Source organism: Amblyomma americanum, chromosome 4, assembly GCF_052857255.1.
Source record: "Amblyomma americanum isolate KBUSLIRL-KWMA chromosome 4, ASM5285725v1, whole genome shotgun sequence".
Classification (NCBI taxonomy): Eukaryota; Metazoa; Arthropoda; class Arachnida; order Ixodida; family Ixodidae; genus Amblyomma; species Amblyomma americanum.
Window position 1 is genome coordinate 96,219,961 of NC_135500.1, and position 26,972 is coordinate 96,246,932.

Below are 26,972 nucleotides of genomic sequence, written 5' to 3' on the forward strand. Positions count from 1 at the left end.
GGTGTCTCTTTGCCTCTCCGTCCCGTGTGGACCTGCGCATTATGGGGGTCATCACACAGTTAAGGAGGGGGGTTACTGGGGAGGGGTTTCAGCTGCAATAGTTCCGATTTAGTTGGAGAGCCACGAATGCCTGTGTTTGCTAAATCGGTGGGGGTGATGTCTGTTGCAGACTTCAGGGTATACTGGGCTGTTGCAAGGGATTCGCACGTTGTCTAGAGGGTTATATCATCTGCATATATGGCTGTGTGGAGCCCTGGGGTAGCAGCAAGGGCCTCTGCCAGTAGCCCTAGGGCAATGTTAAAAAGTAAAGGTGATAGGACCGCCCCTTGTGAAGTTCCCCGGTTAGGCAGGGTGAAAGGCTGGGAGGCGACATCCCCAAGGTGGAGTACTGCCGTGCGTCTCTGAAGGAAAGCCCGAACATATTTCCATATGCCGGTGCCGCAGTCCGTGGTGGCTACTGTCGTCATGATGTGGTCATGTCTTATTGTGTCAAAAGCCTTATGAATATCCAGGGCGAGTATGGCTCGCGTAGCGGCTGTACGGCGCTTATTGTGAAATATACTCTTTAAGGGCGAGATGTTTGGACGGAAGCGTCTTCCGCCGAGATGTTTGGACGGAAGCCAAATTGAACGTTTGAGAGAACGCCTGTTCTACCTAGAAACGGTTGCAGGCGACTGAGAAGGACATGATCGAAGAACTTGCCGACACAGCTCGTTAAGGAGAAGGTGCGCAAATTCCGATGGGTGAAGATTTTGCCCGGTTTGGGAATAAATCGAATGTTGGCATGGGGTCCTGTCTGTTGGGAGCGTCCCAGCGTGCCTGTGATTATTAAAGAGCTCCGTGAGTTCCTGGAGGGAGACTTCGTACAGATTGAGTAGTGTCTTGTACGTTATATATGCTGTCCGACGCCGGCGCCGTACTGCGGCGAATACTAAAGAGTGCTTGGCGGACTTCATTTAAGATGATGTCGACATCAAGTTCCGGGTTAGGTAGAGGTAGACTGGGTGGATCTGCTGACTGAAAGGATGTGGGTATATAGTTGTTCCGTGGATCTGCTGACTGAAAGGATGTGGGTATATAGTTGTTCCGTAGTTGGCCAAATACTTCGGTGCCCTGTTGGAGCTCTAGTTGTATTAGACGTTATGTGTTTAATTTTGTCTGAGATTTAGTGGTTTTTGTATCTATGAGAGCGCGTAGGAGGGCCCACGTGCGTTTATTTCTTAATGTACTTTTGAGGTCGTTACAAAAGGTTGCCCAGTTTGCGCGGGCTTGCGTGTTCGCGTATTCTTCTGCCTCACGAGTGAGAGCGGCTATGCGGAGCCTCAATTTACGATTGTGTCGCTGGTGACGCCAGCGCTTGAGTAGTTCCTGTCGGGCCTCCCATAGATGAGCCAGATGCAGATCAACCTGCGGTGCCGTAGGGGTATTTTTAATGCGTTTGCTGTTCGCCCGGATAGCCTCTACCAGAGGGTCTGTCCAGTTGGTGACTGTACGTGGTTCGGTAGAATCAGCTTCTAAGTATGAGCGCAATTTATAACAGTCAGTAAAAAGCTCTGAACGAGGGTTGAAAACCTTGGAATCGTAAGCGATAGTAGTGGAGGCTGGAATGTTGTCACTCCTAAAGCTCTCCTGGAGTACCATGTGAGATTTAATGATTATGTTCAGTGTGGCCCATGTGAGATCACTTGTGGTGTCGCGGGTGAAACTTGTGCCAATGCGAGTGGGTACTGTAGGGTATGTGATCAAGCCAGTTGTAATCAGCCATTTCGGTAGAAATGAGGTTACGTTTGGAGGTATGCGATGTATATCCCCAGTGCGTGTGATGTGCGTTAAGGAGCCACAAGGAGCCCAGGATGCCCGGAATAGCTCTGCCTTTATCTTTGGGATTCCTGTACGTATACAATAAGAATAGTGAGGCCATATGTGTGCCCGGGTGAAATGAGCTCTATTGGAGTATATTGAGTGCCCTTGCTGTCGGGCGTGTTTGTCGGTGTGCGGTCTAGCACCGGCATTGATGCGAGTCTCAGGATTGCGGTACGTGGCGTAAGGGCTGATGTGTGATATGTGTGCCCGGGTGAAATGAGCTCTATTGGAGTATATTGAGTGCCCTTGCTGTCGGACGTTTTTGTCGGTGTGCGGTCTAGCACCGGCATTGATGCGAGTGTCAGGATTGCGGTACGTGGCGTAAGGGCTGATGTGTGATATGTGTGCCCGGGTGAAATGAGCTCTATTGGAGTATATTGAGTGCCCTTGCTGTCGGACGTTTTTGTCGGTGTGCGGTCTAGCACCGGCATTGATGCGAGTCTCAGGATTGCGGTACGTGGCGTAAGGGCTGATGTGTGATATGTGTGCCCGGGTGAAATGAGCTCTATTGGAGTATATTGAGTGCCCTTGCTGTCGGACGTGTTTGTCGGTGTGCGGTCTAGCACCGGCATTGATGCGAGTGTCAGGATTGCGGTACGTGGCGTAAGGGCTGATGTGTGATAGGTGTGCCCGGGTGAAATGAGCTCTATTGGAGTATATTGAGTGCCCTTGCTGTCGGGCGTGTTTGTCGGTGTGCGGTCTAGCACCGTCATTGATGCGAGTGTCAGGATTGCGGTACGTGGCGTAAGGGCTGATGTGTGATATGTGTGCCCGGGTGAAATGAGCTCTATTGGAGTATATTGAGTGCCCTTGCTGTCGGGCGTGTTTGTTGGTGTGCGGTCTAGCACCGTAATTGATGCGAGAGTCAGGATTGCGGTACGTGGCGTAAGGGCTGATGTGTGATATGTGTGCCCGGGTGAAATGAGCTCTATTGGAGTATATTGAGTGCCCTTGCTGTCGGACGTGTTTGTCGGTGTGCGGTCTAGCACCGGCATTGATGCGAGTGTCAGGATTGCGGTACGTGGCGTAAGGGCTGATGTGTGATAGGTGTGCCCGGGTGAAATGAGCTCTATTGGAGTATATTGAGTGCCCTTGCTGTCGGGCGTGTTTGTCGGTGTGCGGTCTAGCACCGTCATTGATGCGAGTGTCAGGATTGCGGTACGTGGCGTAAGGGCTGATGTGTGATAGGTGTGCCCGGGTGAAATGAGCTCTATTGGAGTATATTGAGTGCCCTTGCTGTCGGGCGTGTTTGTCGGTGTGCGGTCTAGCACCGTCATTGATGCGAGTGTCAGGATTGCGGTACGTGGCGTAAGGGCTGATGTGTGATATGTGTGCCCGGGTGAAATGAGCTCTATTGGAGTATATTGAGTGCCCTTGCTGTCGGGCGTGTTTGTCGGTGTGCGGGACGGCATTGATGCGAGTGTCAGGATTGCGGTACGTGGCGTAAGGGCTGATGTGTGATATGTGTGCCCGGGTGAAATGAGCTCTATTGGAGTATATTGAGTGCCCTTGCTGTCGGGCGTGTTTGTTGGTGTGCGGTCTAGCACCGTAATTGATGCGAGAGTCAGGATTGCGGTACGTGGCGTAAGGGCTGATGTGTGATATGTGTGCCCGGGTGAAATGAGCTCTATTGGAGTATATTGAGTGCCCTTGCTGTCGGACGTTTTTGTCGGTGTGCGGTCTAGCGCCGGCATTGATGCGAGTGTCAGGATTGCGGTACGTGGCGTAAGGGCTGATGTGTGATATGTGTGCCCGGGTGAAATGAGCTCTATTGGAGTATATTGAGTGCCCTTGCTGTCGGGCGTGTTTGTTGGTGTGCGGTCTAGCACCGTAATTGATGCGAGAGTCAGGATTGCGGTACGTGGCGTAAGGGCTGATGTGTGATATGTGTGCCCGGGTGAAATGAGCTCTATTGGAGTATATTGAGTGCCCTTGCTGTCGGACGTTTTTGTCGGTGTGCGGTCTAGCGCCGGCATTGATGCGAGTGTCAGGATTGCGGTACGTGGCGTAAGGGCTGATGTGTGATATGTGTGCCCGGGTGAAATGAGCTCTATTGGAGTATATTGAGTGCCCTTGCTGTCGGGCGTGTTTGTTGGTGTGCGGTCTAGCACCGTAATTGATGCGAGAGTCAGGATTGCGGTACGTGGCGTAAGGGCTGATGTGTGATATGTGTGCCCGGGTGAAATGAGCTCTATTGGAGTATATTGAGTGCCCTTGCTGTCGGGCGTGTTTGTCGGTGTGCGGGACGGCATTGATGCGAGTGTCAGGATTGCGGTACGTGGCCTAAGGGCTGATGTGTGATATGTGTTTCCGGGTGAAATGAGCTCTATTAGACTATATTGAGTGTCCTTGCTGTCGGGCGTGTTTGTCGGTGTGCGGTCTAGCACCGGTATTGATGCGAGTATCAGGATTGCGGTACGTGGCCTAAGGGCTGATGTGTGATATGTGTTTCCGTGGGCCCTATTCTCGACACGCAAGGCCGCCGTTCGCCGCCATATTGTCTCTCTGATTGGCTTATTGGGCGATCACGTGCAAGTCACGAGTTTTAAATTTGTGGCGCGAAACTATCAGGCTTCGAAATAGCTTTCTGCCGTGACGTCAAAATGACGTGTAGTTGAAGACTGATTTTTAGCACAGTTATATTTTGTGCCGGGTTGGTAAATTTAAATGTCTGTGGAGGAAAAACGAAGCTACAGCTGGCATGGAAGAAAACACTTGGCTCGTTTTAGCAATTTTGAGAAAAAAAAGTTCGTACTGTGAGGGTTGCTTCCTAGAATGTGATTGGCTGGAGGAATGTCACGTGATTCACGTGATACGCAGCATAATTCAGTGAGGTCAAAATGACGTTTAGTGACGCAAAGGAAATGCTGCCATTGATGAAAAATGCCCCATTTGGCCGTCATAATTTGAGACGGCCGCAAGATGGTCGAATTATGGTGGACATAGTCGAATTATGACCACACTGATTTATACGCCTGTTAGCTTACCGTAGTTTGGTAGGCGCTTATTTGAAGTAATAAACTGTTCCGAAACATGATTGTTTTGAATGTAGAAGCATTGAAACGGCGTTATAATGGTACCTCTTAATTAAGCAGCCTTTTAGAGCCTTAATTATCAGAGCGTAATTTTACACCCGCGTGAGGACTCTATCTGCGTTCCCGTTTCAAACGCTTCTCTCATGATAAGAAATTATCGGTCCGCGCGGTCGCGGTTGCTACAGCACGGATATGGCGGCGTCCGTAGCTGCCGTTTGTTGTCACAGGCTGCCAGAAGCGAAGCATTCGTGAGTGCGCCTCAGTGTTTTCGAAGGACTGCCCGGTTCGGGAGTGTGACTGCCTGGCCAGCGATATATGGTGTGGTGGCTGTGCAAGAAGATTTGCGGCAAGAGGCAGCGCGTGAGCACACTGGTCTGCCTTAAACATGGTATTGTAGATGCTCAGGCCGTTACTCTGATCCTGTGTTTCAAGGCGCGATCGGTGGCTGTGAACGTCTGGACACCAATTAGTTCAGTGTTTGCCTCTATTTACACGCTGTCGCTGACCTGATATTCAACTGCATGAGTGATGAGAGGGTGGCACAAAGGGTTGTCTGCCGGCTGAGCAACATGCTTCCAGAATGTGCTCGGCTTGTCGGCGGGACTGTGCTCATCAGGAAATTGCCCTCATCAGTGCATCATCTGTGTGCTCAATTTGTGTGCATCAGTGTCTGTGTGTATAAGGGCAGTTTCTGAAGACAGCGGTGTCAGCAAGGCAGCGTACATGTGCCAGGTACATCGTCTCGAGTATCGATGAGGTAAGGGAAACAGCAACGAAAAATTGCTTTTGACTTTCTTCAGATGGCTGCATGCAAAGTTCCTATTGATGGCTGGTGGCTTTCTTCGGGTGTGTAATAACAAGTCCCTTATGTTCCTACCCTTTTTTTGTCACATGCAAACAGCTGTGAATCTCGTGGCACATTTATTTGTAGCCTATTAAGCGAGGAAGCCTTGCGCAAATAAAAACAGCATTTCAAAATAGTCTTGTCTGTAAAGTAAAACGCACAACGAGTTTTCAGATTACTACAATATGCGGATGTGGGTGACTCGTAGGGCGTCTGCGTGTCTATGGTTTTCTTTCAATGCACACAAATGCAATGGCTTGGCATCTGCATTTTGATAAATGCAGTTGCAAAAGCATTCGTGTAGTGAGATTTTAGTGCAGTTCAATATTCTGAGGTAAAGTTAACCTTGGACTTCCCCTACAATGTGCCTTGTAGCAGTTTCCTTCACTGCAACACAATAAAAATAAATATGCAGTAATTATTTATACCCATCAGTCTGGCTGTAGTCAAGCTGTTTTCAGTTTTGTTTTACTTCCTTCATCATTTTGATAGAGATGGCCAATAAAATATAACTGTTACAAAAGCAGTTACAAAAGCACGCCTTCCCTTGCGATTAACTGTGTCAGTGCCACCAATGTCTAATCCCACCTCTGTGTAAAATTATCTATGCATGCGTGGCTGTGCTGATGTTCGGCAAAAAAAAAGATGCAAATGACTAAATGCATGAGAAAATTGCATTCAACCCTTTAGGGCACTTTGTACACAACTGCGTACATTGCGAAATAATTTTTCTCGTGGTTTGCTTTAGTTGTCACTGATTTATTCATTTCAATCCCATTTAGCATCCATCGTCCTCTAAATAGGGTGCTTTTTATGGTTGCAGCACATATTTTTCTGGCAGAATACAACAGCATAGCAACTGCTCCAGTATGTATGTTTGTAAACAATGCCTAGATCAATAATTGGAATGCTTGTTCTGCTTTGTATTTGGCATTTCTGTTTTGGTTTTTAATGGTGCGCCAGCTGTCTTCAATTGTAATGAATTGCAGGGTTGTAGTCAAGTCTTCAGGCCACATGGTCTGCTTTTGATCCCCGAAGTGCAAAACTCAGTATTCTTGAAGCTTAAAGGGCCTTGAAAGGCTAAAACAAGGGTTTTCCTCACCTTGCAGAAGTTTATAGCATGATGGGTGCCTTGAATACTCCACTACACAGCTAAAAAGTGAACCCTGTGGCGTGAAGTCTTCACGTAGGGGTCTACATGCACCGTATCGTTGCAATTCCTACTGCTGACTTCTCCTTTTAGCTGTGTATGGTATGGTGCTGTGAGGATAATTTATTTCGTGTTGAACAATCTCCTGTGGTTTATTAATTATCATGAATACATCCTATGTGGTGCACACATTAAAAAACCTACCGAAAGCCAGTGGCTACCGTCGCTGGCTAGATTGCTTTTTGTGCATCCTGGAGACTTTTATCTTAATAGTACCCTAACCAGAACACTACCGCTGTCTGTATTGGTGCCTCCCATATGTTGTCCTGAGGGCGACATCAACATTGAATGTCTTGCTTATTTTCTGTCTAATCTTACGCTTTTGTTTTTCCTGCCATGTTCCTGCCTCTAATGCTGCAATATTTGGCTGTATTAAATTCAAAAAAGCAGTTACCAATTTTATGTGTTCCCCCACTCTTCTTTGTATACTTCCGGGCCTTCAGAGTATGGAAATAAATTAATTTCCTCCTTGTCTGTAGTGCTCCTAAGTTTACTGTCATGTTTTTGTTCTCCTTCAGCTCTTCGGCTCATGGTGCCACTTAGTTGTCTCTTTAAATACTGCGTGCAAGGCCAACCGGAATGCTTGGCCCCAAAACACATGTTCGGGCTTTGTGTGACATGTACTAGGCAATGAGTGTGCATACATGAACATTAAATTAAGTTTCTTGCATCATACAAATAAAGCTGCCGCGGTGGCTCAGTGGTTATGGTGGTTGGCTGCTGACCCGAAAGACGCAGGTTCAATCCCGGCCGCAACGGTAGAGGCCCGTGTACTGTGCGATGCCAGTTCACGGCAAAGAACCCGAGGGGGTCGAAATTATCGAGAGCTCTCTACTACAGCATCTCTCATAGCTTGAATCGCTTTGGGATCATAAACCGCATAAAACAAAGCAAATAAAGCAAGTATCTTGCACATTGCATGTGTCTTACCGTAATATGGTGTCGTCACCGATATTTACTCTCTACCTCTATGTTCCTCCCCTGCCCCTTTGTGGAATAACAGGTGAAGGAACTTTTCCTTATCCGACTTCTCCACCTTTTCTGGCATATATCTTTCTCTCTTACTTGGAAGCTTGCTGTACTGTACTTGATCAGGCATCTAAAGGAGCTGCTTGATTTTATGGTAGGTGCATAACTGTTATTCTACAACGAAGAAACTTCAAGACGCTGCCTGACTCGTGTTGCTTGTGTGGACAGCAAGCGAGGTGAGGCGGCCTGTAAGTGCTCAAGAAAATAATTTTGCCCCACCTCACAGAATGTTGCGCTTACTTGCATTGCACATATAGTGTAGCTGCTTCTGTGTGGTGGTCGTGAGTGTTACGCATTGACTTGAACAAGTAGAAAAAATGTATGCCTTTCTAGGAAGGGAAAAACAAGCAAAATTGCTGACAACATTTGTAATTTTTATGAAGTAATATATGTACCACTTACATCACAAAAGTGCATGCGTGCAGGCTTGCGAAGCAAAATATGAGTACATCACTGAATTTTCTGAGGGTACGCTCTATTCAAATTATGTTGCGTGTGTGTGTGGGGGGGGGGGGGGGGGAGTTTTCGCTTTGTTTTATGTTGTTTGTTATTAATGCCAGAAAAGAATCTTTTTTCCCCGGCTTTGCACATTTAAGTTGATAATAAGGGATGCGCTCTCGGTGTGTTCTCCTTGACGCGATTTACTCCGATATTCCGCGCTTTGCAGTTTCGTTTCGTGCGCGGGTGCATGCAAACATGACTAACAACAGAGTCTGGTGCAACGCGTTGCCTAAAATGTGCACATCGGCTTGCCTTGCCAAGCATGCATTTCAGCACTAAACACATCTTGGAGGCCTTCCAAGCGCACACAGATACAACTCCGCTGCACCCCGCTCTCTGTTAAAGCCGATACGTAGCGATTAAAAGCTTTAGCACCTTTGCTGACCTGACGGTAGCTGACGCGGCGCCTAGGAAACAGTGGGTTTCCGCAGTTTACAACGCTAAGTATGCGAGCGTTGTCCTCAGACAGGGACTGCTGGCCTGCGCGTATTTAGGCGCCGTTTTGGGCGCCTTTTCAGCAGTGGCGGCACCACTATAAAAATATAGCTCTCGTTGCTTCCTTTCCTGGCCCGGACGAGATGACTTTTCCCCCAGAAAACTGCCTTAGTCTCAGTTCCTGAATTCAACTGTGGCTGGTAAGCAAATGTGCGAAGCTGTCGTCGATCGTTATAAGGAGCAATGCCACAAAGGCATCATGCCGGCCAAAGCTTTCACTTTCCGCTCCCATTCGGCACGTACGACATTACGGATACCCTGGCCCCGTTCCTGATGTTCGCCAGCTTCTCTGGGCAACAGTACGCACGCGTGTAGGGCCGCTCGTGACTCGCGGGTACGCCATCAGTTCACCTCGACTGAAAAGTCGTCTAGGCTGCGCCCTCGCTCGCACCGCCGCATCGAACTCGATGAATCCTTTGACAACCGACGTGCGAGTCTTTCGCACTGAGTAGCCTAAGGGCGGTGTGCCCTTAGCTGCTGCCGGACATCCGACATGATACTCAAGAGGCCGCAACATATTTCACTCCTTCGCACTGCCCCTCGACGCGTATGCACCGAAGATTGCAACGCAGAGGCTCAGCGCAAGCTCCCGAAGCGGCGTTCTGTTCCGTACTTGGCGCCAATAGTAGCAGACGACGGTATTTATTTCTAGATCAGTTTTTAGTTTTTTTCTCTCTTCACGTAATCAGATTCTGTGGGTACGTAACCTGGCACCGCCTTGATGGTTACGTCACGCCTACGTCACAACTTGAACAAAATGGCGAAATGTCGAGAATAGGGCCCCGGGTGAAATGAGCTCTATTGGACTATATCGAGTGTCCTTGCTGTCGGGCGTGTTTGTCGGTGTGCGGTCTAGCACCGGCACTGATGCGAGTGTCAGGATTGCGGTACGTGGCGTAAGGGCTGGTGTCCGGACCCCGTAGAATTTCTGTTACGGGTCCCAATTGGACTTATTTTTTGGAAATGTGGCGGAGAGTTTGAAGGTTGCTGCACTTCCGCCACCGGTTGGCCTGGTATTGCACTGCATCCGGGATCGGCCTTGGTCTCTATACCGCGCGTCTTACTATCCTGTCTTTCTATCCCATCTTTCATCTCTTCTATCTGCACGTGGTAGCGATTGTGGCTTGGCTTGAGCCAGTGGGCAGGCCTGTGCACTTTCCTTTTCTTTCTTCCTGGCAACAACAGACAGACAGACAGACAGATGTGTGATAACCGCGGATATGAATGTGATTTGTTTCCCTCTTTTGCTGAGCAATGACATGGGGAGGGGGATTAGGGGACTCTGCGATATATTCTGCTAGCTACGTTTGTTTTCGGCGCATCCTGCGAGAGTTCCTTTGCCATGCAGTTGTTTCTGGTGGTGTAGTGGATTGTCGTCGCCGCCTAACTTTTCGCGTGTTATTGTTCTGTGTCATGTTGCTGGTCTGGAGATCATGAATGAGGATAGGCGCCGGGTTGAATTGCGCGCTGCTTGCGAAGAAATTCCTGATGAGGTACAAGTTCGAAAAGCTTGTTTATGCCGGCTTCATGTTTGTTCAAGCGTGTGCTGATCGTAGTTTCTATCCTGTCAGTCATGGACTGTATCAGCTGTGCCTGGGCTTGTATAAACTGTTGCTGCATCGCTCCGATTTGTTCGGCAGGTATAGTGTTGCTTATGCTAGTGATTTCTGAGCGAAATTCAGCGGAACGTATGTATTGTACCGCCTCTTGAGGTGTAATGGACGTTGGGGGCTTGGATAAGGGGAAAGAGTGGGAACTGCTTGGACGAACAACACCCTTTTTAGCAGGGCCGGTTCCCTTTTCGAGTGTGGCGTTCCGGAGTGACTACGTCTCCTGGATCTCCTGGATGTGAGCTGGGGAATCACTGGCTTTCGAGGTAGAGGCCCGTGGCTCGGTGGCGTCCCTCTTGATATCACTGGAGCCCCGGAGGGGTTGAAGATGTGCGAAATCGCGTTTCAAAGTTTTATGTCCGGAGTTCACGGTGTCTACACTGTGTTTTTCCGTGTGGCTTTCGTTATCTTGCTTGTACGACGGTTCTGGATTCTCGGTCTCCATGGCCTGCTACAAAGGTGTCTGGCGGCCGTGGTAAACACGGGGTTCTCCTTCCTCAGCGGTGGGAGGGGTGGCCATTCTTCAATGTTTCGGTTCCAAGGTCTCTTTCGATGGACGGTGAGTGGATTGCTTGGACCGCTGTTTTGGTTCACTTTTGTGGGCAGTGTTGCGCTGCTGATATCGTTGCGGTTCTCCCGCCCGGTCAAATTTAAGCCGACGTTAATCCCTGGATAGAGGCTCAGTCCTGTGCTTCTGCTCAGTCTTTCAAAGCGGAAGCTTTACTGACTGCGCACTTGCGATTTCGCCGTAGCGGTGCTCCGGGAAGGCACATGACGTCACAACGCGCGCCTCACCGCGGAGCCGAACCGGTCTGGCCGGACCGGCGACGGCTGGCGCACTCGGCGTGAAATAGGGGCGTGCTTCAAGTCTCTGCCAGTGCGATTAGAGTGCGCCGAAGCCGCCGAACGCGTCGGCGGTCAAGCGCAGTCGGAGTATACAAGGTATCGCTTTGGACGTCGTGACGTCGCCGTGCAGCGCGCGCGCGCGTTACGTCGGAGTATAAACGCGCCTTAACGCCCGCGCTTAACCGCTAACGAATGTATTCGGTGCAGGAATCTATGGGAGCCACGGAAACACCCCGCACACTCACTGAATAAAAAAGAAACCTGTGGCGATGCTCGCAATCGAACCAGGGCCTTTGGCGTTTGCGGTGGACGCGCTACCACTCCGCCACGACGACTCAAGCATAGAGCATGAAGAAAGGCGCATCTAGTGAATGCACTTTTCAGATGCAGAAGTCTTCGCGCATTCGCTACATATATCCTGGCCTAACAGAGCTAGGCCATCAGAAGTTTTTGCTTCTTCTGCGCATCTAGAAGAGGGCTCTGTTTAGCAGCGTCTCCATAAAGATGACGTCGATTTGCGGCCTCATCAGTTTTACCTGTCTTTTCCCCCTTTTGGTGTAATTCTTGTGTCTTGCCGGACAGTTCGTGTCAATGGTGGAGTGGTTGGATGTGTCGCACATGATGCAGCGCTCTTTGCAATCGACATGTCCTGGTGGAGGATTGTGTATTCCGCAATTGTAGCACATTTTCTCCTGCGGAGTGGGGCAAATGTCAGCATGGTGTCCTGTTTTCAGGCAGCATCCGCAGACCAGCATCACTGGTCGGAATGGTTTGCACCTGTATTCTGTGCCGCTGAGGTAGGCAAACCGTGCCTTCAAAGGTATATAGACATGCCCCCTTTGTACCGAAAGGCCTGGATTGAATTATGTTTTTTGTTGGGGATATGTTTCCGTGCAGTTCAGCAATGCGTCTTCTGTTGGTATCGGTAAGGCGCCGTTAATGATTCCTTGACATGAGTTGTCTGGTGAGGCTGCATAATCATTCATTGACTATTTCTTTCCTCCTAGATTGATTGCCTGGATGTTGCATATCTGTTCAGTGAAGTCTCGATTCGGGGTGCTCAGTATAGCGATGTCTTGCTCCGGCTTTACTCTGACCCTGGCATCGTGCGTTAATTGGCGGCTGAGGTTGAATTGCAAAGCAGTAAGTAGTGACCTACCGGAGTTGTTCTGCAGCGTCACCCCTCTGCGTAGATGTATTACCACCTTGTAATCATCATGCAGCAGCCTCGGTTATTTGACAGGGCGTGCGGGTCGTGACCTTTCTGCAGGTGTGTGTGCTTCTGCCTCCGTTACAGCTTCGAATCGTTATTTTTCGTCCGTCGATCATCCTGAACCATGGCGTGGCGTTCGGGCAGGCTTCAGTCATGTCTCGTGTCGTCCAGTTGGAATACGAGTCGAAGTACGGGTCCTCCTGCGGAGCCCCGTGCGGTAGGCGGCCACCCTCCGGCATGTGGGTGGTAAAAATTACGGGTGTGGAGTCCTGCGTTTTGATGTCGGCAAGTTCGTGGACTCCTTCCGGTGCCGTGGGCAGCGAGCACGATCCGCTGTGGCTGGATAGGAAGGCAGAGGCGTTGGCCATATGATGCGTTGACTTGGAACGCCGCTCCGCCGTGCGCCGCCGAGTCGGCGTTAGGCCCACTGCAGCGACTCCTCCTCGGAGGTCTTCGTAAGTTGCTTGTGAAAAATAAGGCGTACTCACGGGCAAAGAAGTCCTTGTAGAGGTTTCTTGGGTGTTCACGAAGGCCTGAGGTAGGAATTTCGGGCACTATGAAGGCTAATTGGGAGACTGAAGCAGGAAGTTCGCCGGGTCACCCTAGATAACAAACGCGCAACACACCGGCGGAGACTACAAGCACACGCTCTCCCCTCACCCCTTACCCTACCCCACTGTCATCTCTCCTTCCTCACTCCTGCCTGCATCCTATGCCCAGAACCCTTCGCCTCTTCCCTACACATCCTCTCCCTCTGCCCGGCGGACTCCCCCGGGGGGCGTAGAGAACATCAAGGCCAGGCCTGGGAAGACTGGGAGACCCCGCTCCGCTCGGAGGACACGGCCGTGCAAACCATCGCAAACGGCCGGGTTGCCAGTCTGCACGGCCTTAGGAACATAAACACTTGAGTGCAGGGTGGTGCAGGGGCGTGCCACGAGTTCTTTTGCAATAATAAAGTTCACCCTCTCTGCGCAAACTCCACACCAACACCCTTCTCACCACAGCTCGCCCGCACCTCTTTTACATGCATCGTGACGACTCCTGGCCCACCTACCTGTCACCCTTTGCCAATCTGGAGCACTGCTTCACTACCCAGTAGCTCTCCGAACTCCGTTCTAGTCCTATCTGGAGTACGTGGCTGGCGTCGGACCAACTGGACGACCACCGTGCCCTGGTGCGCCATGCCCAGGATCTTTTCAGAGCTTAATATGTCGCTCTTTAATAAAGTTCTTTTTACAGCGAAGCTCTATAGCTGTATACCTCTACCGTCCAAGGAAAGTTTCGTTTGAGCATCAGGTTTGCAGCTGCTTCGTCTTTAAGAGCGGGGCGCAGCGTTGCCAATGAGTCCACGGAATGCAATCATCCGTTAGGCGCGATGCCTTGCCCGTTGGAGAATTTAAAGAAATGAAACATATCTTGGTGGACACCCGAACCGCGCCGTAAGGCAGGAAAATTAAATGAAAACTGGTTTTAAGGAAAGGAAATCACGCCTGTCTCACATATCTCGGTGGACACCCAAATAAAGCCCTAGGGAAAGGAATCTTTCCGACTCGCGGTGCCGGAAATTACAACGACGCGTTCCGGTAAACGTTACGTTTGCAACTGCTTCGAAAGGGGTTGACGTCATTCGAAGCCCTCGTGTGAAGTCCAGGAGGTGTAGGAGGAAAGGCCATTTATTGAGCTCTCAAATTCGTTTTTGATTACTTCAGATGGTGTCTTCCTTCTTCGGTTGACACTCCATCTTGTTACAGGGTTGAGGCCATAGTCTAAGGCTACACTGTGTACAACTCCTCATCGCACTCTGTTTATCAGACCCTTTTGAGTCTCCAGGTATGCGTTGGTCAGCATACCCTCTCACTGTTCAATATTCGGGTTATTGACTATCAATGATCGGCGGCTCTATCTTTTTACAGGTCCATGACGTATGATAGAGTGTTGGTTTGCCTCCACACCATGGGCATCGTGCCTCGAACTGTGTAGGAAACATTTTGCTTAAGATATTTAGGTTGGGGTGTGGGGTTGACTTGGGGAGACAAGTAGGTTTACCCCACTCAATCGCGGCTGACACGGTTCAAAGCCGCCCGGACCCCACCCCGTGATCGCGTACGCTACCAAGCGCTCGCCTACCCCGGCGGGCCTTGTTCTGGGGGAACAAAGGAACGACACATTGGCTGACACAAACAGGCATTTATTGCTACAGAAACAATAACGCCAGCTAGCAACAAGGTACGCTAATGAATCGAGGTCGTCCGACTCACCAGCAAGGTTCCGAGCGAATGATCGCCCGCGCTAGGGCAAGGGATATAAACTCCGCAGGCCGGATGGGACGAGTACGGGAGCCTGTCTCCCCGTCGCTTCTTCGCCCCGCCGGCGAAGAGCGGAGCCGCGAGCGACACGTCCGCTTGCGCCGACGATCCCAGCCGAAGCCCCCCTCTCCCGCGCGCGGGCTTTGGCAGTCTCCGCGCAGCAATGCTGGCGCCCTCTCTTGCCAGTTAATGTAACTCACAAGGGAATGCGCTCAGCCTCGAGGTGAGACCGCCGCTGCACGGTGCCTCGCGGGAAAGCAAACTCAGGGGGCTGCAGGGCAGGTCCCCACAGGGGAAGGTGTCTGTATTAATCTCCATGCATCTTCGTCTTCCCTGCTTAGTCTTGCGTTGGTTGGTGAATATCTTCTTACACCTTTGTAGTAATTCAGTGTGTCTGAATATTTTAGGGTTACTGTTTCGGGTTCCTCGTGGCTGTATGCATACGGTGCTCGGTTGTATGCCCTCGAGTCACTCTATCAGCCACTTCGTTTCCCTTTACCGCTGTATGCCCTGGTATCCTGATAATCATGTGTTTAGTGTTCTTGTCGGCTGGGTGGGTGTCTATAATGCGCAGTGCTGTGCTCCCTATTTTGCCCTTCATGTCATTTCGACTTGCCGTTTGCGAGTCCGTTACGATTGTCAGGGATCTGCCCGTACGGTTGCCTTCCGAGATTGCTAGAGCTATCGCCGTCTCTTCCGCTTCCACTACTGTGCAGTCCTTTAGGGACGCGTTTGTCACCTCTTGTAGGTTTTCGTTTACAACTGTGGCTACTGCGCCGTTGTTGTGGTCGTATCTCGCTGCGTCGGTGTATTCAAAGTTGCTTTTCTCCTTTAACCTCTTTTGCATGTGCTCAGCCCTAGCCTCTCTTCTCGCCTTATGTAGATTTGGATCCATATCTTTTGGTATCGGCGCGACACGTATTGTGCTCCGATACTCTTCAGGTATCTCTTTTGTGACCTCGAGTTTCTTTACTAGTCCTTCGCTGCAGCATCTCCTTAAGAGTACCCTTCCTGCTTTGGTTTGTTTTAGTCTGGATTTGGTTGCTCATTATTTCCTCCTTTAACTAGGAAAAGCTATTATCTATCCCTAGCGCTAATAGTTTTTCGGTTGATTTGAGTTGTGGCAGGTGAAATGCTGTTTTGTATGCCTGCCTTATTATAGCGTCAATTCTTTGCTCTTCCTGCTTGGTGTAGCTATGGTAGGGGAGGCGCTATGTTACTCTCCTTGTAAGGGATCGGATGATCCGCGGGGTCATTAGAGCCAGTTGCGCGGTCTCGACGCCTCCCCGCGGCAGACCCCCCCCCCCCCTTTCCCCTTCGGTGACGGGCGGCGGCGGGCCGCGCTGAAAAGGAGCTCCCGTCTTGCGGTCAAGCACCCCTGACAGCGACGGCCGCGCGCTTTTGTCCTCGCACTGTTTCATGCTGGAGGCCCCCTCGTATTGGCAAACACCGGACGCGACGCGACGCGACCTTGCGAAGGGCATCTCGTGGGAAGATCTTGAAAATGTCAAGGAGGGGAGCAGCGGGAATGACGAATGGACCGCGGCGGCCAGATTTGAAACCCCAACGAGCGAGTATCGGTGTTGAAGCTAAGCCGCGTATGCTCCCGAGAACTCTAAACCCCCTGTGAAAGTAGGGACCGAGCGGCCAGTCGCACACAGTGGAAGCACCCCGCCGGCAGGAGTCCGACGACAGCTCTGCGGAACGGCGACAGGGTTGACGAGCTTCGACGAAACCGCTTGCACGTGAGGGTACGATGTGTGATTGTGTTTTTTTTCTTCTGAGGGAGAGAGTTCGAATCATATTGTGGAAGTATAGGGCGTGGCACGTAAACCTGGCGGGCCACTCGTTTCGAGGGTCCATTCCTGAAATCTATTTTCTTATAGCGATTTTGATGCTCTTTTCCTGTTGTGTATTTTAGGGAGAGGGTTTTGAACCTTGCCGAAACTGGAAGGCGTGCCATGCAGTTTGTAAACCAATCACGAGTTAGTTTGTTGTGATTGGGTGATGCAAGGGATGGGCTGGGCCTTTAGGTCTTTAAAACCGGGGCCCGGAGCCCTGGAAAATGTTCTGGGCTAAGGTCAGATGTAATGCATCTTCGGCTATGCCGAGTAGGGGCCTCCCCTAGTGTTAGCCAGTTCCACCTTTTTGTTCTTTAACCTTTTTACCGTTTTCAATTTGTCTCATGTATATCAGAGTGCTTGCAATGTAAATATTTCGTATAATACAGTCAATTCATACTCCCCTTAACGCCTGCATTCTGAGTCGTCGCAATACCGTCTACGACGGAGCACCGCTGGTGCGGAAAATAAGTCTGCGGTCATCCAACAAAGCAACCGTCTCGGGCGGTGGGCACCTCTGGTGCGGAGAAGAAGCAACTCAAATAACCTAGTAAGGTCTGTGGCAAAGGAAGAGACCTTACGAAGAAGAACGTTTAGTCTGCTGTTTACTAGGCTTGTGACCAGCTGAAGCGTGTCTTCCTCCCTCATCCCTTGTCTTCCGTTGGATACCCTGTTTATCATGCGTGCTGCTTGCGTCGTGGTGTTCTTGAGTAGCTCAAGAGTGTGGCTACATCTTTGTTTGGACTGAAGCCACATTCCTTGTATTCTTACGGTTGTCTTCTCTGGTAGCGGCTGCCCCTCCAGATAAACCCTTAGCTTATACTCTTCTTCTTGCGGCACCGTCTAGTTCATCTTTCCTCTCCACTCTTAGCAGTTATGATTTCTCTGTAGAGCAAGCGAGGCCTCTTGCTTTTACGTATTCCTCTATGCATGTAGCCGCTTCTTGCAGCTTCTCTTCTTTTTCTCCGAGCGAGCCTCGGTTTATCCAGACCGTGATGTCGTCTGCGTACATCGCGTGTCTGATTCCTTCTATCTTTTCTAGTTGCTTGGCCAGCCCGATCATTGCTATATAGAGGAGTAGTCAAGGTAGATGTACACTGGTAGCGAAGGCTCCATAGACGCCCATTGGTCCAAAAAATGGCGGCTCGTGGGCACTCCAGCGCCCCCTGGATTTTGGGGGGCAAACTACGCAAACGTGGCGTAGAATGACGTCACGCATACGTATGCTTTGGCGCGAATTATAAAGCGGTCTTTCTGTAGAATCCGCGTTTTCGAGCCCGTACCTCTCGAAGGTTGCTGCCTTTCAGCGCGCCCCAACCTTTGCCAGTCAAATGTGCTCGCCTTGTGTGCTCGAGTTCCTGCTAGTTATGGCCTTGTTAATGTGCAGTTGGGAACGCAATGAAAGTGACTGGTAAAGGAGGGGCAGCATAGAAAGGCAGCAACACTTCCAGACACTGGCGTGGCCGGGTTAGCCGGGTATCGAAACAAGGCCTGCAAAGACGCGCTGTAATGCACCGCACACTCATGAATAGGGGGCAGGTCAAGAGTGTTGCAAAAATACAAAATTTGCCAAGTTTTTAATAAAATGACTTACCTCTTTTATAAAACAAGGTGCTAATATATTTTTTTCTTTTCTATTGGCAGATTACATTCCAATTTTGTAGCTTTATCATTTCTTTATATGAGTGTTTTGCCCCCCATCCTCTGGTTGTGCTGCAGTCGCGCTAAACCACTTTTCGGCCCAGCCTTCGCCACCACTTTAAATCCGCCTTGGAGTAGTGGGGAAATTACTGATCCTTGGGGGGTTTCCTTGTTTGGGGTGCGTATCACCTCGGATCTAACTTCTCCTATTCCAATCGTTGCAGTCCTATTTGATAGAAAGGCCAGCACGTAGCCATGGATCTATTCCCAACATTTTAGATTATCCAGACCTGCGAGTATGGCTTCATGGCTGATGTATCGGGCTTGCGTGATAACACGATAACAATGTGCCTGACATGCGCAGTGCGTAAACCGCGCTATCACGAAGGCTATATATATCAATGCCCTGCAATAAACTGCATGCTTCTTGTTCTGGCCTTCATGCTGTCGAGTGCCGTCATTGCGAACTGATACAGCTGACATTGTCAAAGGCTCCCTTTATATGCAGGGCCATGGTGATGTGTTCTTTCCTCGTTATATTGCTCAGTACTTCTTTGAGTTTTAGAAGCACATCTTGCATTGATAATTTAAATCAGAAGCCGTACATGCTCTACGGATAGAGATCGCGGTCTTCCATATAATTTTGGAGCCTCATCGTTATCACCCGTTCATATAGCTTGCCTAGGCACGAGGTTTGCGAGATTGGTCGCAGGTTTTCTACTTGCAGCTTTTTTCCTGGCTTCGGAATCATTACCACCTCTGAGTGCTTCCAGTCTTCGGGCATGGTTTCCTCGGTCCATAGTTTGTTGATGTAGTCTGTTCTGCAACCAACTCGTCACTTAGGTTCCTGACTTGTGCGTTCTTGATTTCGTCTGCGCCCGCCGCCGTGTTTCATGTTGTGTTCCTTACTGCTGCATATACTTCCTCCCTAGTTATGGGCATGTCTAGGGTAAGGTTTGCTGTTCCCTTATATCCTTCCACTTATGCTGTCTGATTGTCGTTTTCATAGCACTTCTGTCTTACTTTTTCTATTAGTTCTTCTTTGGTGCCCTGAAACTGATGTACCAGCCTTTCTATTGCCTTGTTGTTTTCGGATTTGGTCTTGGCCGTATCCAGTAAAGACCTAAGGATGTTCCACGTTTTTGCAGTGCTTAGTGTCCCCCATAGAGAATTGCTAAATTGCTGCCAATTGGTTCGGGCTAGTTGCTCCACATATTGCTCCATCTTCTGGTTCATCTTGGCAATCTTCTTTTTTAGTTTCTATTTAGTTTTTGTCTTTTCCACCTCTTAGTGAGGCTGTCTTTCCTCCCATAGATTCAGCAGTCTGGGGTCCACTTCGGGTGTTTGCTCTGTGCGGTCAATTTCTTTGGTGTAATCCTTTTGTTTTGCTTGCAGTTTGCCACAACCATTCTTTTGTGGATTGTATTCTTTACCTCAACAGTTCATTGCATGCTTCTTTGAAGGCGTTCTAGTCTGTTATCTTTGCGGTGCCTATTCTTCTCCTGAGGTGATCTGTACCAATTTGTGTTTTGATTGAGGTGTTCGCTTCCTAGCCCATCTTGCATGTTTTCCCATGTTAGCTTGGTTTGCGCGACAAAAGTTAGTTCCGTACTAGTGTCTTCCTGCACGCTGTTGCCTACTCGGGTTGGGACTTCCGGGTCGGTTATAAGCTGGAAGTCGTCATCTTCGACCACCTCTTTGATGTCGCTGCCTTTTTCGACCGCGTTTTTATACCCCAACTGGGGTCCCTTGCGTTAATGTCTCCCACTACTACTAGAGCGTTTCCTCTGGCTAGCTTTTTTGTTTCGTGGAAAAGCCTTCTATAGTTATCCTTTTTCTGCCTTGGGGGCTGTATACGTTGACTACGAAAATGCTACCACCTCCCCTTCTTCTTTTTCTTGGAATAATTTCGGTGATCCCATGGTCAGTCCCCGTGTTTGCTATTTTGTCGTGTGCAATGGACAGTAGGTTCTTGTTTATTAGGAGTGCTGTTTGGCTCTCCTATTCCCCTTCCTGGAGCGTGTATCCCTGCAGGCTAGGTTTGTGAAGTGCAAACCGCGTAATGTAATATAACCGGCGCCTGCAAACAATGGGAAACACGTTCATTTCTACCCGCGTGTCTCTCCCGGTAAAAATTACGGTTGCGGTTTCATGTCGTTGTTGTGAGCAAAAAACGCCAGGCTAAAAAATGAATGCAAACAGCATATCTCCTTTGAAATCAAGCATACAGCACATAGCTCTAGTACATTTCAATTGTCTCTAGTTTCTCTCTTTGTAGAGTCACATGTGGGAAGATTCAAGTGACGTCGCAATGGGTAATTGGGTGTCGTTTTACGGCTTCACTGTCCAACCACCTTCACAGCGTGGACTCGAGCCACAATTTTTTCCCTCTCCCTATACGCGTGGCAGAAATCATCCCTTAACTACAGTAGCTTTATCTTTCTTGTTTCTTTCACCTTCCTCTCTTTCCTCATTGCGCTATTTATGTGTCCGCCTGGAAGTGAGAGAGGTACTTTCGCTTCCATTTCGTCAACATCAGACTTTTTATATTAGTTTCCTCGTATGACGAAGCGAAACGCGCAATGTTAAACATGCAACCTGCCGAGCCTGCAACCCGCCCCGCGTAAGGGAAAGGATAAATGGGGCAGTGAAACAAGAAAGGAAGAAAGAGGTGCCGTAGTAGAGGGCTCCGAATAATTTCGACCACCTGGGGATCTTGAACGTGCACTGACATCGCACAGCACACTGGCGCCTTAGCGTTTCAGCTCCATCGAAACCAAGCCGCCGCGGTCAGGTTCGAACCAGGGAACTCCGCATCAGTGAACCGGTTTGGGGGGAAAGGAAATGGCGCAGTACTTGTCTCGCATCTCGGCCGACACCTGAACCGCGCCGTAAGCGAAGGGATAAAAGAGGGAGTGAAAGTAATGAAGAAGTGCCGTAGTGGAGGGCTCCGGAATAATTTTCACCAGGAAAATTCCAGGAAATATTTACCTGAGAAACTCTCTGTGCCCCAAATTCTTGGCCAATCCCCCTATGTGGGCATGTGGAATAGTATAAGGATAACAACAAACCCAAATTTTCACAACCTGCAGATCTTTCTTCCTTTCTTCTTTCACTCTCTCTTTTGTTCCTTCGCTTACGGCGCGGTTCAGGTGTTCGCCGATATGCGAGACAGATATTGCGCCATTCCTTCCCTCCTCCCCCCCCCCCCCCCAAAATAGTCATTTTTTTCTTTAACGTGCACTGACAACATACATCACACGGGCGCCTTTGCGTTTCGCCTCCATCGAAACGCGTCCGGATCAGTAGCCGAGTGCTCTAACCACTGAGACACCGCGGCGGGCATTTCACTACGGTACCTCGTAACGATTTCATGGTGCTTTCGGTTTTGACCTTCAAGAGAGCCAGTGTTCACACCCCTTACGGCATGGTCAGACAATAACTGTGCCATTTCCTTTCCTCAAAAACCAAATTTCAATTTTTAAATTCTTTGTAACTGTCAGATATATCGGTGGACATCCGAACGGCGCCGTAAGGAAACGGAGGAAGGTGGGAGTGAAAGAAGAAAGGAGCGAAAGAGGCGCCGTAGTGGAGGGCTTCCGAATAATTTCCATCGCCTGGGGATTTTTAACGTGCACGGACATCGCTTGATGACGGATGGCGTCACAATATTTTTCTTACCATCTCTGGGATTTCGGTACCATCTGGGAGTACACACACAAACATACGCTGCCGGCTCTTCTCGTAATGAGACTATAGTAATGTTTTCGTGTTAACCCACTCGCCAATACAGCCTGCGACCGCGGGAGCGAACAGTTGTCTTTGGGGACTTTTCTGTCGCAAAAGATGTGTCTTACGGAAATGCGTGCGCGAACACGACAGCCCATTAAAGGGGTCGTGAGACCATTTTTCGTACTCAGGCTGTGTTGGTCGTGGTTAAAAAATTTATTAATTATAGAAAGAGGTGTTGGGGGTCGTGACATAATGGGTCACGCCCTTACAACGACTAGGAGGGATGCCTATTCAGGCACCTCAAGCTCCGTATTGCATCCCGTTTGTTTTCCATTCCAGAACAAATGGACATAGTATGAGCTCATTTGGTGCAGCGAGTAATTTCAAATTACATTTTAAAAGTTCTCCTGATCAGTGTGCAAGTCGGGCAACACTGGCACGCTCGCGGTTCGTGACAACATAAGCTGACAGTCAGGTGCTTGCTCGCTACTAAACCGGCTGAACTTGTGTTAGTGAGCGTAGGCTTAGTAAGTTTTTCGTTGTTCAGGCTTCGGTTCGGTGATGTGAAGGGGGAAACTGGAAAGAGACAACCGGTCTCTGCGACTTCAGCACAATTATTGTGCCACAGTCGGATTCGAGTAGGCGCGCTCTGCTCCGCGCGCTGGCCGTGCAGGCCCACTCAGTTTTGTAGCTAAACGACGCTGCCAGTCTATGACGTCACTCATGCTGCCTCAAAATAGCCTTCGCTGCCAGGGGGAGGGGCTTAGAGGCGACAACTTCAAACTACACATTCCAGCTCAAATGTGTGCGTAGAGCCCTACTTTTTGAAGCGAAAGCTTCACTACGCCAAGTTTTCAAGAGGGTACCGTCAGTGCATCCTTGAACAACTTGGGTCGCACAATCCCTACAGGTGGCTGTGATAGGAGCAGCCACCTGCCAGTGCAGTGGCGTATCACTTGACCGTTGCCCCACTTGGCTAGTAGTAGAATGAGGAGTCGCCGCCATTTATAAATGTTAAGTAGAGAATGATCAATTCTGCACATATTGATATTAAGACACAAAATAGATCGCGTCATACCCTTAAGGCAACTTAAGTGCCTCCTGCAATTGAAGAATCACCACCTGCTTTCGCACGTCTGCTCGGTGTAACGAAGTTAAACCCCTACCAATCTTTTTAACGAGGCAGTGTTAAGGAGCTCGTGTCGCAGAAAAGCCGTTGTCGTCGGCGTTTTTGGCCGTAAGCGAAAATTGGCGCATCTCGGTGGACACCTGAACCGCGCCGTAAGGGAAGGGACTTTGTAGCGGGAGGTACACTCGGCTACCAGTCGAGCATTTCGCGGTACATGGGAGAGGCCAGTTGAGCGCATGCGCCGTTACAATGGCAACCGGAGAGGAGCAAGGTGCGGCGTGCGCTTCGCCTCGCCGCGGCTGCGCGCCCGCTCCCCCATTGACGCCGAGCATGACGTCACGCGTATGAGCAGTTGTGCGCATGCGCCGCGTTCTTCGTCGCCGCCTCGCCTCAGGCCGTTTTATCACCCTAACCGCGCGTCGCATCGGAGCATTGCGTATAAAAGGCGGAGATGTAATGGGCGCCTGTATCACAACGTTTGACATGCATGCAGAGAAGGAGAGTCCGCCGCTGCTAACCGGCGGTATAGACAAGAGATTACTCTTCCGATCGTGAAGTTGTCGCCTGGCACTTGGCTATTCAACAAAGAGAGAATGAGCGTCAGAAGGCGAATAGAGCAGTGGAGGCGCCCGAAGAGAGAGGAACGCCTTGCCAAACGGAGATGTCAGACTGCCGAGTGTAACAGACGGAGCATAGCCGCCGAGATGGAGCCTATGGAAGGCGTCGGTAAACGGGAACCAACAGAAGAGGATGTGAAGGCCCGTCATGTGACTGATCCCACCATTCGTTTTTCCGAAAAACAAACAAATTTTATTTTTATTTTCCTTGCCTTACGGCGCGATTCGGGTGTCCACCAAGATATATATGTTTCCTTAGATTGTCCGGGCAAGGGGTCGCACCGAAGGACGATGGCGTTCCGTGGATTCATTGACAATGCTGCAACACGCTGTCGCGTCCTGCTCTGAAAGGCGACGCTCAATCGTCCTCTAAATTTTTAAGTACGCATAATAACGTCGTGGCTAGTAGCTTCAACGTAAAAGCACGATTTGTTGGTAGATCGTGTCATGACCCCTTTAAGAAGGGCGCACTGCCCATATATCGACAGCTGGCACGAACCATTAGATAGCGCTAACAGCTCTGCCACCGTTCCCGTGGTCTCCATATTTTTGCTCACGCCTGTACGAGACTCGCAACGCCAGCGGCCTTGTCACTAATTGACATGTCGCATGTAAACGAAAAGAAATAACATGAGGATGTCATTCGCAGACTTCTTCCCTTTTAACGCAAGAACGTTTATTCCTCCAGCGAGGTCGTCGATGGAGCGCGAAGCGTGAAGGCACGCACACAAAAACACGCAAAAAAAGCAAAAGTTCTTGAGCGTTTTCCGGAGAGCCACGCTCCTGGATACGGTGTTGGACAAGCGTCCTCCGGAAGCTGCTGTTCATTTGAAAGGACAGACACATGCTTCATTCGTCGATCGATGGGCGTGATGCCGCAAGAGGAAAGATGCGCTCTTTCCAGACAATGGGGGGGTCCAATGCCGGCCCCGGCGGGCCGGTTGTCATCCTCTGCGTCGTCGCCTACGTCGTCAGTTGCCGCCGCAAGGCGCAGCTGTTTGTGTGGTCCCGCGCAGGTAAAACTGTGACGTTCAATTTGTCACGCCGGGGCAGACAGCGCCTGCGGAAGAGGACACGTCGACCAGCCCAGAAGACAAGTCTACCTGGACAATGCCGGGGTAAGCTGGACCGCAAAGTGTCTTGGGTGAAAGGTCTGCTGTACGTGCCTGTCAACGGCACTCGTATGAAAGGAAAAGAAAGCCATGATACGAAAGCTTATTAGAAGCCGCAAAAGTCGTTTGAGCACAATCGACTGTCTCATTATCATCATTATCATCAGCCTTACTACACCAACTGCAGGGCAAATGCCTCTCGCATGTCTCCCCAATTAACTCTGTCCTTTGACAGCTGCATCCACCCTTTGCCTGAAACCTTCTTTATCTCATCCGCCCATCTAACCTTCTGCCGCCCCCTGCTGCGCTTACTTTATCTTGAAATCCACTCCGTTACCATTAAGGACCAGCGATTATCTTGCCTTCGCATTACATGCCCTGCCCAAGCCCATTTCTTCCTCTTGATTTCGACTAGGATGTCAATGACCCGCGTTTTTACTCTCACCCACTCTGCCCACTTCCGGTCTCATAACGTTACACCTATCATTTTTCTTTCCATGGCTCGCTGCGTTGTCCTTAACTTAAGCTGAACTCTTTTCGTTAGCCTCCACGTTTCTGCCCCGTAGGTGAGTACCGGTAAGATGCAGCTGTTGTACACTTTCCTCTTGAGGGAAATTGGTAAACTGCCACTCATGATCTGAGAGAACCTGCCAATGCGCTCCCACCCATTCTTATTCTTCTAGTTATCTCCCTCATGATCCGGATCTGCTGTTACTACCTGCCCAAGTAGACGTATTCCTTTACCACTTCCAGCACGTCGCTGCAATTGTGAATTGCTGTTCCCTTGCTAGACTGTTAAACGTTACGTTGGTTTTTTGCATATTAATTTTCAGACCCAGCCTTCTGCTCTGCCTGTCTAACTCATTCGACTGTCTATGCGCATGCTGACTGCAGCAAGGAATGTTTGAATACGGACTGTACAGGCTGCACGCATTAGCCTTGCTACTCAGCCGTAAGTTACGAGAGTAAAAGGAAACTATAGGAGTTCCATTATGCCAGAGATTGAAAGTTAAACGAGCATTTAATAAATGAATGTTCTTATCTCAAAGGCTCCGAAAATTCTGCCAATCTGAGTCCGTATTGCAGCTTGGGTTACCATTTTGGCGCGCACACAATATGTTGTCTTGTCCGATATTGCAAACGAACAAGCAGGCATTGGATTAAACTTTCACCTGTTTAGGCTGCATACCATGCAAGCTATTAAAACGGCACTGTTTTTCCGTTCTGCTCATCTTAATGTGATTAATGTCTCGTTTTTAGAAATGCTACTTTTTTTAAATACTCTCTTCTGCTATTTACCCGACTATCATCAAAAACAATGACTTGGTTCCTGACTATGCCTTTTTTCAAGTTCGCCAAACCGTTCGACACAGAGCCCGGCCAGTTGCTCTTTACAAAGCCAGCATATTATGAAGAAGGCAATAATCAAATATGCTTATTCAGAGGATACACACACGTACGCGCTGAATAACCTTATTTGCTAAGCGATCGTACCTCGTCCGTTGTAAAATTCAATGTTTGCCACGTCCTCGACCTAGTTGGTTCGCTGTCGTTCACGGAAATAATCACTGAGTTTCACAAGGACAATAATTAAGTAAGATCTTCGACATTGACCACGGCATCCGCTCTCAACTAACGAGTGGGACATCGAAGGTACTACAGGAATAATTGATCAAGTCTCTTTTTTCAGATTTGACATACTTTCGATCCCGGCATAGGCCATCGGATCTCGATGGAGACGAAATGTTAGAGGTCCGTGTACTGTATGATGTCAGTGCACGCTAAAGAACGCCAGTTGGTTGAAATTATCCGGATCCCTCCACTTACGTTGTCTATTACAGCCTGAGTCACTTTGGGACGTTAAACCCCATAAAACCATAAAACAATGATATGAAATAGTCTCGTTAACGAGCGTGCACAGCTCCGACTGAACACAAAACACGGGAGT

The 26,972-nt window shown here is 49.6% G+C and overlaps 2 protein-coding genes across 2 annotated transcripts in view; one reads left to right on the top strand and one right to left on the bottom strand.

Annotated features, from left to right (window-relative positions):
* LOC144128140 (flavin-containing monooxygenase 5-like) overlaps nucleotides 1-26,972 on the bottom strand; it is an 86,209-nt gene that overhangs the window by 40,567 nt on the left and 18,670 nt on the right. The gene's annotated exons all lie outside the window — the stretch shown is intronic.
* Nucleotides 24,879-26,972, top strand: part of LOC144128139 (flavin-containing monooxygenase 5-like) — a 113,246-nt gene continuing 111,152 nt past the window's right edge. Inside the window, exon 1 of the mRNA XM_077661236.1 lies at nucleotides 24,879-25,030. Within this exon, the coding sequence (XP_077517362.1) occupies nucleotides 25,023-25,030 (8 nt within the window). The 5' untranslated portion in view covers nucleotides 24,879-25,022. The remainder of the gene's footprint in view (nucleotides 25,031-26,972) is intronic.